Below are 13,641 nucleotides of genomic sequence, written 5' to 3'. Positions count from 1 at the left end.
TCTCCTAATAACATATTTTTTTAAAAATTTTTGCAAATGTCAGAAAATACTTTATATATATATATGACAATAAAATGAGTTTAATATATATAAGTATGAACACACATCTATCGATAAAGAGATTAATATGAATATGAGTGTCTGTTCTCCTAATAAAAAAAATTTTGCAAGTGTCAGAAAATACTTTATATATATATAACAATAAAATGAGTTTAATATATATAAGTATGAACACACATCTATCGATAAAGAAATTAATATGAATATGAGTGTCTGTTCTCCTAATAAAAAAAATTTTGCAAGTGTCAGAAAATACTTTATATATATATGAAAATAAAATGAGTTTAATATATGAACACACATCTATCGATAAAGAAATTAATATGAATATGAGTGTCTGTTCTCCTAATAAAAAAAATTTTGCAAGTGTCAGAAAATACTTTATATATATATGACAATAAAATGAGTTTAATATATATAAGTATGAACACACATCTATCGATAAAGAAAAGAATATGAATATGAGTGTCTGTTCTCCTAATAAAAAAATTTTTGCAAGTATCAGAAAATACTTTATATATATATGACAATAAAATGAGTTTAATATATATAAGTATGAACACACATCTATCGATAAAGAAATTAATATGAATATGAGTGTCTGTTCTCCTAATAAAAAAAATTTTGCAAGTATCAGAAAATACTTTATATATATATGACAATAAAATGAGTTTAATATATATAAGTATGAACACACATCTATCGATAAAGAAATTAATATGAATATGAGTGTCTGTTCTCCTAATAACATATTTTTTTGAAAAATTTTGCAAGCATCAGAAAATACTTTATATATATATGTATATGACAATAAAATAATTTTAATATACATAAGTATGAACACACATCTATCGATAAAGAAATTAATATGAATATGAGTGTCTGTTCTCCTAATAACATATTTTTTTGAAAAATTTTGCAAATGTCAGAAAATACTTTATATATATATATGACAATGAAATGAGTTTAATATATATAAGTATGAACACACATCTATCGATAAAGAGATTAATATGAATATGAGTGTCTGTTCTCCTAATAAAAAAAATTTTGCAAGCATCAGAAAATACTTTATATATATGTATATGACAATAAAATAATTTTAATATACATAAGTATGAACACACATCTATCGATAAAGAAATTAATATGAATATGAGTGTCTGTTCTCCTAATAACATATTTTTTTGAAAAATTTTGCAAATGTCAGAAAATACTTTATATATATGTATATGACAATAAAATGAGTTTAAGATACATAAGTATGAACACACATCTATCGATAAAGAAATTAATATGAATATGAGTGTCTGTTCTCCTAATAACATATTTTTTTGAAAAATTTTGCAAATGTCAGAAAATACTTTATATATATATGACAATAAAATGAGTTTAATATATATATAAGTATGAACACACATCTATCGATAAAGAGATTAATATGAATATGAGTGTCTGTTCTCCTAATAAAAAAAATTTTGCAAATGTCAGAAAATACTTTATATATATATGACAATAAAATGAGTTTAATATATATAAGTATGAACACACATCTATCGATAAAGAAATTAATATGAATATGAGTGTCTGTTCTCCTAATAAAAAATTTTTTGCAAGTATCAGAAAATACTTCATATATATATGACAATAAAATGAGTTTAATATATATAAGTATGAACACACATCTATCGATAAAGAAATTAATATGAATATGAGTGTCTGTTCTCCTAATAACATATTTTTTTGAAAAATTTTGCAAATGTCAGAAAATACTTTATATATATATGACAATAAAATGAGTTTAATATATATAAGTATGAACACACATCTATCGATAAAGAAATTAATATGAATATGAGTGTCTGTTCTCCTAATAAAAAAAATTTTGCAAGTGTCAGAAAATACTTTATATATATGACAATAAAATGAGTTTAATATATATAAGTATGAACACACATCTATCGATAAAGAAATTAATATGAATATGAGTGTCTGTTCTCCTAATAAAAAAAATTTTGCAAGCATCAGAAAATACTTTATATATATGTATATGACAATAAAATGAGTTTAATATACATAAGTATGAACACACATCTATCGATAAAGAAATTAATATGAATATGAGTGTCTGTTCTCCTAATAACATATTTTTTTGAAAAATTTTGCAAATGTCAGAAAATACTTTATATATATATATGACAATAAAATGAGTTTAATATATATAAGTATGAACACACATCTATCGATAAAGAGATTAATATGAATATGGGTGTCTGTTCTCCTAATAAAAAAAATTTTGCAGGTGTCAGAAAATACTTTATATATATATATAACAATAAAATGAGTTTAATATATATAAGTATGAACACACATCTATCGATAAAGAAATTAATATGAATATGAGTGTCTGTTCTCCTAATAAAAAAAATTTTGCAAGTGTCAGAAAATACTTTATATATATATGACAATAAAATGAGTTTAATATATATAAGTATGAACACACATCTATCGATAAAGAAATTAATATGAATATGAGTGTCTGTTCTCCTAATAACATATTTTTTTGAAAAAATTTTGCAAATGTCAGAAAATACTTTATATATATATGACAATAAAATGAGTTTAATATATATAAGTATGAACACACATCTATCGATAAAGAGATTAATATGAATATGAGTGTCTGTTCTCCTAATAAAAAAAATTTTGCAAATGTCAGAAAGTACTTTATATATATATGACAATAAAATGAGTTTAATATATAAGTATGAACACACATCTATCGATAAAGAAATTAATATGAATATGAGTGTCTGTTTTCCTAATAAAAAAATTTTTGCAAGTATCAGAAAATACTTCATATATATATGACAATAAAATGAGTTTAATATATATATAAGTATGAACACACATCTATCGATAAAGAAATTAATATGAATATGAGTGTCTGTTCTCCTAATAACATATTTTTTTGAAAAATTTTGCAAATGTCAGAAAATACTTTATATATATATGACAATAAAATGAGTTTAATATATATAAGTATGAACACACATCTATCGATAAAGAAATTAATATGAATATGAGTGTCTGTTCTCCTAATAAAAAAAATTTTGCAAGTGTCAGAAAATACTTTATATATATGACAATAAAATGAGTTTAATATATATAAGTATGAACACACATCTATCGATAAAGAAATTAATATGAATATGAGTGTCTGTTCTCCTAATAAAAAAAATTTTGTGGTGTCAGAAAATACTTTATATATATATGACAATAAAATGAGTTTAATATATATAAGTATGAACACACATCTATCGATAAAGAAATTAATATGAATATGAGTGTCTGTTCTCCTAATAAAAAAAATTTTGCAAGTGTCAGAAAATACTTTATATATATATGACAATAAAATGAGTTTAATATATGAACACACATCTATCGATAAAGAAATTAATATGAATATGAGTGTCTGTTCTCCTAATAAAAAAAATTTTGCAAGTGTCAGAAAATACTTTATATATATATGACAATAAAATGAGTTTAATATATATAAGTATGAACACACATCTATCGATAAAGAAATTAATATGAATATGAGTATCTGTTCTCCTAATAACATTTTTTGAAAAATTTTGCAAATGTCAGAAAATACTTTATATATATATGACAATAAAATGAGTTTAATATATATAAGTATGAACACACATCTATCGATAAAGAGATTAATATGAATATGAGTGTCTGTTCTCCTAATAAAAAAAATTTTGCAAATGTCAGAAAATACTTTATATATATATATGACAATAAAATGAGTTTAACATATATAAGTATGAACACACATCTATCGATAAAGAAATGAATATGAATATGAGTGTCTGTTCTCCTAATAAAAAAAATTTTGCAAGTATCAGTAAATACTTTATATATATATGACAATAAAATGAGTTTAATATATATAAGTATGAACACACATCTATCGATATAGAAATTAATATGAATATGAGTGTCTGTTCTCCTAATAACATATTTTTTTGAAAAATTTTGCAAGCATCAGAAAATACTTTATATATATATATGACAATAAAATGATTTTAATATACATAAGTATGAACACACATCTATCGATAAAGAAATTAATATGAATATGAGTGTCTGTTCTCCTAATAACATATTTTTTTGAAAAATTTTGCAAATGTCAGAAAATACTTTATATATATATATGACAATAAAATGAGTTTAATATATATAAGTATGAACACACATCTATCGATAAAGAAATTAATATGAATATGAGTGTCTGTTCTCCTAATAAAAAAAATTTTGCAAGTGTCAGAAAATACTTTATATATATATGACAATAAAATGAGTTTAATATATGAACACACATCTATCGATAAAGAAATTAATATGAATATGAGTGTCTGTTCTCCTAATAAAAAAAATTTTGCAAGTGTCAGAAAATACTTTATATATATAACAATAAAATGAGTTTAATATATATAAGTATGAACACACATCTATCGATAAAGAAATTAATATGAATATGAGTGTCTGTTCTCCTAATAAAAAAATTTTTGCAAGTATCAGAAAATACTTCATATATATATGACAATAAAATGAGTTTAATATATATAAGTATGAACACACATCTATCGATAAAGAAATTAATATGAATATGAGTGTCTGTTCTCCTAATAAAAAAAATTTTGCAAATGTCAGAAAATACTTTATATATATGACAATAAAATGAGTTTAATATATATAAGTATGAACACACATCTATCGATAAAGAAATTAATATGAATATGAGTGTCTGTTCTACTAATAAAAAAAATTTTGCAAATGTCAGAAAATACTTTCTATATATATGACAATAAAATGAGTTTAATATATATAAGTATGAACACACATCTATCGATAAAGAAATTAATATGAATATGAGTGTCTGTTCTCCTAATAAAAAAAATTTTGCAAGTACCAGAAAATACTTTATATATATATGACAATAAAATGAGTGTAATATATATAAGTATGAACACACATCTATCGATAAAGAGACTAATATGAATATGAGTGTCTGTTCTCCTAATAAAAAAAATTTTGCAAGTGTCAGAAAATACTTTATATATATATAACAATAAAATGAGTTTAATATATATAAGTATGAACACACATCTATCGATAAAGAAATTAATATGAATATGAGTGTCTGTTCTCCTAATAAAAAAAATTTTGCAAGTGTCAGAAAATACTTTATATATATATGAAAATAAAATGAGTTTAATATATGAACACACATCTATCGATAAAGAAATTAATATGAATATGAGTGTCTGTTCTCCTAATAAAAAAAATTTTGCAAGTGTCAGAAAATACTTTATATATATATGACAATAAAATGAGTTTAATATATATAAGTATGAACACACATCTATCGATAAAGAAATGAATATGAATATGAGTGTCTGTCTGAACCTACAGCAACTAGCTTTAGTCATGAAATAAAAATTAATGTCATGTGATTAATAATACTTATTGTTAGGGTATTCTGGTGTACATTAACTCACTTAAAAAACTATAACTTTTAAATTATGAAAGCAAATGAAATAGGGTATTTGACAACTTTATATATATATATATATACTAGCTGACCCGGCAAACGTTGTTTTGCTAAGTTATTTTATAAACAATTTCTAGAGTATCTAAAAAATTAATACTTTTTGTGTAAGGATGTGTTGTTTGAATTGCTATATACAATGAGGTATTATAGAAACAATAAACCCCATTAGTTTGTATATATTTTATTAATACAACCAAACTGAAAGTTTTATACACTTTCTATAGAAAACATGGCATAATTCAATCCAAGTCTTTGTTGGTCTTTCGACTTATATAGTCATTACAAATTCCATTTAATCGATTATGAATGCGTTTCAAATTTTTTGAAATTTTTTTGGATTCTGGATTTTGTGTATAATTGTAAATAATACTATTGAGCTTATACAAATTTTTCAAATTTTTGCGAGGAGAGATACAAAATGATTTAGGTATCTCTTCTTTGACCTGCTTTTTGAAAAGTTTCTAGTAATATTCGATGAATAAAAGTAAATTTAATAAAAGGTATATATGTAGAACAGGGCAAAGCACAAAGGTCCAATTTGACTTTAAGCAAATATAAATTTTATTATGAAAATCAAACCAATTACATCACAACAAATGACACATTTCAAATGAACAATTATCTGACTACGTTCAGTAAAACTACCAGCTACTTCATCATTGTAAAAACGTGCTTTTTTGCTGTCTTTAAAAATTTTTTTATCTAGACCTTTTTACCCTATAACGGGGTAACTTGGAACGGCCAGATGGCAAGCAGGTCTAATGTCATATTTAATGTTCATATTTTAATTTCAAAGGTATTTTACAAAATAATTACATTTCCAACTAATTGCTAGAAAACTACCAATGGAAGAAAATACTTTTACTATGGATTTTCAAAGATTACCATTTATCTCCCAATACCAAAGTCATAAGAATCAAGGTTATAGCTGATTATACACATTTTTCCCTTTACATTCAAATACTGTTGTTAAACAATGCTTAGCTTTACTGGTTTTTGACACTTCGGTCGTGGATCTTCATATATTACTATCCATTCTTGAATAAATTCAGGAAATTATAACTGGAAAAAGCTATTCGACAAAATGTTCCTTTGATCGATTCCAAATTTAGGTTCTAAATCTGAATAATCTAGAAAAGGTTTTATAAATACCAATGAGTACATAATTATACAAATGAGTTCTTTCAGAGCATTGTGTTTGAGAAAAATATGATTTGTCAACCATACTGAGTTATACATAGTTCGCTTCACTGTTTATACGAATGGGCAATGGCACTATCATTATATTATAATTGTTAATTATTTATTTAAAATAAATAATTTTGTTATTAATTCCTTACAAATATTGAATTGTCATCCATACGTGATTACATAGCTGTCATTTGCTTGTTGTTATTCCAAGTCGAACGGGATAAAAGGTATCCTATGTCCTTCTCCTGGCTCTGAACCAACTTTTACCAACTTTACCAAAGCCAATTTTCAGTTAAATCGGTTCAGCCTTCTTGAGTTATAAGTTCCGACGATATAACTCCAGAATGCACAAACCGAATTCGACAATTTTGCATTCGCTGGAAAGGTCTGGGGCTCCGTGAGGTTTATAGCTGGGTTATAATATATGAGAACCAAAAACTAATATTTTATCACTATAGTTAACTTAAGGTAGTTGATTACTTCAATTAGACCTTTTTATTGTCGAATCAAAGCACATTTGCTGATAATATATATATATGCCAATTAGTTGTGACAACCTGAAACATTTTATAAGATATGTATAAAGAAATTACAAATTAACAACAATTAATGTATAACTATTTACATTTTTATTACAAATTTTGAGGTTATGTCAAGAAACTATATTTCAAAATATTTTTTTTATTAATTTGTTGATGATTATACTTATTGCTGATATATAATATAAACACCTCAAATACTCTATTTAAATACGTATAAACAAATATACATAAATACCTATTTATATAAATAATTACATTTCCATTTTCAAGAAATAAATTTCCCCATCGTCCATCTAGCATCGCTTGCTATTATTAAGAATTAATTTATTTGCCACTTTGTATTAATTTTCCGTGGCGATTAAAATATTTATATTATTCACGTAATAATTTTCAAATAATGGTCATTAAGAAATGCATATTAATATATTTGTATCAAAACAGAAACACCGAATGACAGTTGACAATCGAATGTAAATGTCATGGATGAAATCATTGATAGTATCATAGATTGAATAAACTACATGGATAGTTTATAAATAATTAATTTTGAATTAGAATGAAATAAAGGGATAAAAAGTATCCTAAGTCCTTCTCCTGGCTCTAAACTACCTCCCTGCCAATTTTCATCTAAATCGGTTCAGCCGTTCGTGAGTTATAAGTGTTATAACATAAAGCGATCCTCTTTTATATATATAGATTTATATATATATATATATATATACATATATATATAATATATATATAACACTATAAGCCCATACAGCATCACTATTAAATATCCATAGAAAATCCAGAAGTTTAATAATACCATTATTTGACATTTGGTGTTATTATCTTCATACGGACGTAATCAAAATCCTCTATATATGATCAATGATTTTACAACAATTAACAAATAAGTTCAGATTACAAACTCTAATCTAATTATTATATCATATTCAACATGTTTTGTTATAAATTATTCAATTATTTCAATATTAAACGTTTAAATATAAAACGTTGAATAAAACTATATTTTTATTCGGCTACTTTTGTACCATGTTATCCCTATTATTTATTAATTAATTAATTATTAATTTAATTAATCAATAATAAACCTTATTATTTTGACTATATGTGCTTCATTTTAGTTTTTATATTTTTGTATAATTATTTATTTACTTATTTATAATATAATAAAATACTAGTTTGTAATACCGAACTCATAATATTATAATGCGTGTAATTAAATAATACATATTTGTTTATAAAATATTGAATACAATTTAACTCATTTTTAATATTATTGTAATACGAGGTCGTAATATCCACGCTTTATGAATTAAAAGTGAGAAAAATTCTCAGTGCACCAATTAAGTACACAACTTACTTTACATTACATATTTGTTAATAAAATATTAAATTCAAGTCAAATTTATATGTAAATAGACTTCCTTCATACCAATTTGTTCAAATAATGTTTTAAAATTGCCGCGTAATATCACTGAGCAACTTAATTCTATATTAGCTTATTAACTTATTGATAACACTGAGCAACTTCATTTTATATTAGCTTATTAACTCATTTTTAATATTATTATAATACTAGATCGTAATACCCACGCTATATGAATTAAAAGTGAGAAAAATTCTCAGTGCACCAATTAAGTATACAACTTACATATTTGTTGATAAAATATTGAATACAAGTCAAATTTATATGATAAAAGACTACCTATTTACTAATTTGTTCAAATAATGTTTTAAAATTGCCGCGTCATTTCACTGATTAACTTCATACTATATTAGCTCCTATTGAAATAAATTGATAAAATGATGAAAATAATAAAAACGAAGATAAAACGTTTAATAATATCTGTTTTCCTCGAATACATTTGTACCATTTTGTTTAAAAAGTTGTTTAATTAATTAACTTAATTATTCTGACTATATGTGCTTCTATAATTTTTTTTATATTTAATTATATATTTACTCATTTTTAATATTATTATAATTATTAACTCATCTTTATTATTATTATAACACTAGGTCGTAATTCCCACGCCATATGAATTAATATGTTTTAATTAAGTACACAACTTATATATTTGTTGATAAAATATTAAATTCAAATCAAATTAATATGCTAATAAACTTCGTTTATACTAATTTGCTCAAATAGCGTTTTAAAATTGCCGCGTCATATCACTGAGCAACTTCGCACTGCATCAACTCCTATTGAATTAAATTTACAATGTATAATTGCAAATTTAAAACTCGCGCGATGTGACATCACCGCTCGCTCACATGTTGCACAAATTAGTTAATAATTTTTGTGGTGGCAACACTCCCCCACCACCTCTGAACACCCTCAGTTATCAATCGTCTTTAGTATGAGACGGACCTCCCCAGTGATAAGAACAATGGAAGAAAGTGCTTTGGATTATCAAGGTAGGATTTTTAATTACTATAAATCAATCTATACATGAATATATTTGAACTATATTCGATAATTAGATGTTATCAATTAGTTTAATCATATATTCAACCTAGATTTTGATTTGAATTAATATAATTATTAAGTTATTTATCCTAAAAGTGAATTTCATTTTCATGCTGAACCCAAGTGACGTTTCCGACGCGTGCATCAAAAGAAATCGTGATGCATCCTTGATTTATAACGACTTATAACTAATTTTAATAATGATTTCAGTGATTTATTTAAAGTTTCATCGTATTTTAGAAATATTTGTGATAAAAAAGTGTATTTTTAGCATCTAGTACCATGTGCACGTGGCGACTAAATATAAGGCATCCACGCATATGAATGCTTTATTACGGCTCCTAATTACCTATTTAATAAAGATTAATTATTATTTTCCAACAATTTTGATGATTTTGTGTAAAATTTTGCATTTTTCTGATGACGCCGCCTTCAAAAGGCTTTGCGTGCAGTAGACGCTCAGCGTGAAGGTGCCGATACACTGTAGAGAAATATCTAGGTAGAGTGTAGACTCTCTTGCTAGTGCGCTCTACCGTTGTCTGTACACTGTAAAGTGTTTTTTTCTTCCGAGAGCTCTTTCGTACTCTAGGAGAGAAGTAGGTGAAAGGTGCTAGAGCAACTCTACCTAGACACTCTAAAAAGCTATGTACACTTGTGGCTATATATATTAATATATATTAATCTAGGTAGAGTGTAACTTTGACAAGTAGACTATAGAAGTGAACTTCGTATTTGAGGTTAGTTCTTGTGAGACAATTGACAATTTTATTAGTGCATATTAGTTAGTGTATAGTTATTATAATAAAGCTATGTACACTTGTGGAAAAATATATTAATAAATATTAATCTTGGTAGAGTGTAAATTTGACAAGTAGACTATAGAACTGATATATATAGAAGTGAACTTCGTATTTCAGGTTAGTTCTTGTGAGACAATTGACAATTTTATTAGTGCATATTAGTTAGTGTATAGTTATTATAATAAAGCTGTGTACACTTGTGGAAAAATATATTAATAAATATTAATCTTGGTAGAGTGTAAATTTGACAAGTAGACTATAGAAGTGAACTTCGTATTTCAGGTTAGTTCTTGTGAGACAATTGACAATTTTATTAGTGTATATTAGTTAGTGTATAGTTATTATAATGAGTTCCCGGCGAAAACAAGGTTTAGCAGCATTGGTGGTATATAGTTTAGTTAAAAAAAGAAATAAGACAGTAAAAAAAAAATGTGGGTTAGGGAATGGATTGCCAAAAGAGAAGAAGAGGGAGTTTATGCAAAGTTGTTGAAAGAACTTGAGTATCAAGACGTAAGTTCTTATGAAAATTTTATAAGAATGACCCATCAGGATTTTCAGCATTTGCTGGAACGAATTGCTCCAAGAATTACAAAACAAGATACTCACCTAAGAAAATCAATATCACCATCTGAGCGGTTAACACTGACACTGAGATTTCTTGCTACTGGTAAGTGGTATAAAACAATTATTTAAAATAATACAAAAACATTTTTTTTACTATTTATTTATAAAAATTGTACCAATATTAATTGTAAATAAATTCTATTATAGGTGACAGTTATCAGTCATTAAGTTATTTGTTTCGGATTCCACCAACAACTATTTCTCGCATTGTTCCGGAGGTGTGTGATGCTCTGTACTTGGAATTGAAAAATGATTATTTGAAGGTATGAGAAAATGTTACATTTTGTCATAATATTGCGTTAAAGTAGTCTCGTTTTGCGTTGGAGAAATTATCTGGCATATTACTGGAGTGCTCGATGAACCGGAGTACTCACTCAAATTACTCAGAGACAGCATAGACTGTGAACTGGGGGAGGATACTCCTCGCATGTTGACTTCCTCATGTGCGTCTAAAATAGCTCTCTGAATCTTAAGTTTTAATTTATTTCGGATATCTTCATAGGGTAATACTCTCAACTCTGCAGTAACAAACTCTCCAAATACATCCAAGTGATCTTTCGGAGCTCGTAAACAAGCTAAAGCTTCATTCAGCAACTCATCATCCTTTTTAACTGAATCGGGTGCCCGTTTTTTATTTTTATGAGGTTTTGTAACAGGAGTCTGCCAAGACCCAGAATTATCTTTCATTTCCTCATCATGATGGTCCTAAAAAAAGTTAAAATAATAAATGAAAATTAAATGTTTTGTTCTTTTTTTTACAGATTTCTTGTACATCAGAGGAGTGGGAAAATGAAGCAAAGCGATTTGATGCTACTTGGAACTTTCCAAATTGCATAGGAGCTATTGATGGAAAACATGTGGTAATGAAGGCACCAGAAGACTCAGGAAGTCTATATTATAATTACAAGGGGACACATAGCATTGTATTAATGGCTCTAGTGAATGCTGATTACAAATTTTTGTACATAGAAGTAGGTTGTAATGGGAGAGTGTCAGACGGGGGTGTATATGCAAATTGTTCACTATCTAAGTGTTTGGAAAACAAGTCATTGAATATACCCGAAGCAAAGCCATTACGTGGCCAGTCAGTTCCGGTGCCATATGTCATTGTTGCCGATGACGCTTTTCCGTTAAAAACCTACATTATGAAACCATTCCCTTTTAGAGACCAACCTGTTGAAAATCGCGTTTTTAATTATAGACTTTCTCGAGCACGTCGAGTGGTAGAAAATGCATTAGGTTTGCTTTCGATGCGTTTTTGTTTTCTTAGAAAGCCAGTTGAACTATGTCCTCAGAAAGTAATGAAGCTAGTTCAAGCTGCTTGTGTGCTACATAATTATCTAATTGAAAAAAAGTCGACCAGATATGTTTCTGAAGGTACTGTTGACATGGAAGAAAATGGCAGGCTTATTGAAGGTTGTTGGCGAGATGACCCACTTCCACAAAATTCCTTTTATTCATTACAACATACAGGCGCAAGAAATCCAACATGCACAGCCAAGCAAGTACGCGAAAATTTTAGAACGTATTTTATGTCCAGAGCAGGTGAACTACCGTGGCAATATAAATATGTTTGATTTTTTTATTTATTAATTTATATATTGTTTTGTCATTAGATTTTTGTTATATGAATGTCAAATGTATCCTACAATAAAAATTTTAAATCACAATATGAATTTACTTTATTTACTTACCAGCACATCTGTAATAATATCAGGGGCACTGCCAACACTGACAATTGAATCCTTTGTTGAATTTATCTGGATATTCATAAACTTGACAGCCTCAAAAAACTCCCACTTCGGTTTATACCTTTCATCTGCGCCCTGACCACTTTTGAACTTTTTCATTTTTCTCAGATGCTCATTTAACTGGCATCTCAAATTATGAATTTTGTCTTTTACTGTTTTAACACCCAAATTTAAAGACGTTGCTATCGTTTCCAAGGACTGTTGTTTCAGGTTTCGATTCCTATACTCCTTCAACCTGATATTCCACAATTCTGGACGAGCCTCTACCAATTCAATTAATTGAAACACTTTATTTCTCTCCCAAACAAACTTTTCGCACTGTTCTTCATCATATAATGCTTCCATTTTCCAAAATCAAAAAAAAAACAACTTTTCTTTTTCAAATAAACACACGGATAAATAACCTAACCATACATAACCTAGCAAAGCAAAACAAAGAAAACTCTACGTATAATACAAAAAAATATCCAACAAGTTGAATAATGCTAGAGTTAACCGCTAGAGCGTGGAAGTTGTGCAGAGACGCCTGTGTACACTGCATATCATTTGTCTAGCGAGCTTGTCT

The 13,641-nt window shown here is 26.4% G+C and overlaps 1 protein-coding gene across 1 annotated transcript; it reads right to left on the bottom strand.

Annotated features, from left to right (window-relative positions):
• Positions 1-11,550: 11,550 nt before the first annotated feature.
• On the bottom strand, positions 11,551-13,421 carry LOC113382172. The gene is made up of 2 exons (XM_026620714.1): positions 13,020-13,421; positions 11,551-12,030 (listed from the first exon to the last, which is right to left on the bottom strand). Exons 1-2 carry the CDS (start codon positions 13,419-13,421, stop codon positions 11,602-11,604), a joined length of 831 nt encoding a protein of 276 aa, XP_026476499.1. The 3' UTR covers positions 11,551-11,601.
• Positions 13,422-13,641: the final 220 nt, after the last annotated feature.

The sequence above is a fragment of the Ctenocephalides felis genome, unplaced genomic scaffold (genome assembly GCF_003426905.1).
Source record: "Ctenocephalides felis isolate EL2017-DRISC unplaced genomic scaffold, ASM342690v1 CF-g0.4_SCAFFOLD_03343, whole genome shotgun sequence".
NCBI classification, from domain to species: Eukaryota; Metazoa; Arthropoda; class Insecta; order Siphonaptera; family Pulicidae; genus Ctenocephalides; species Ctenocephalides felis.
Note: the sequence above shows the minus strand (reverse complement) of the source record. Positions and strands in the feature narration are given on the sequence as shown.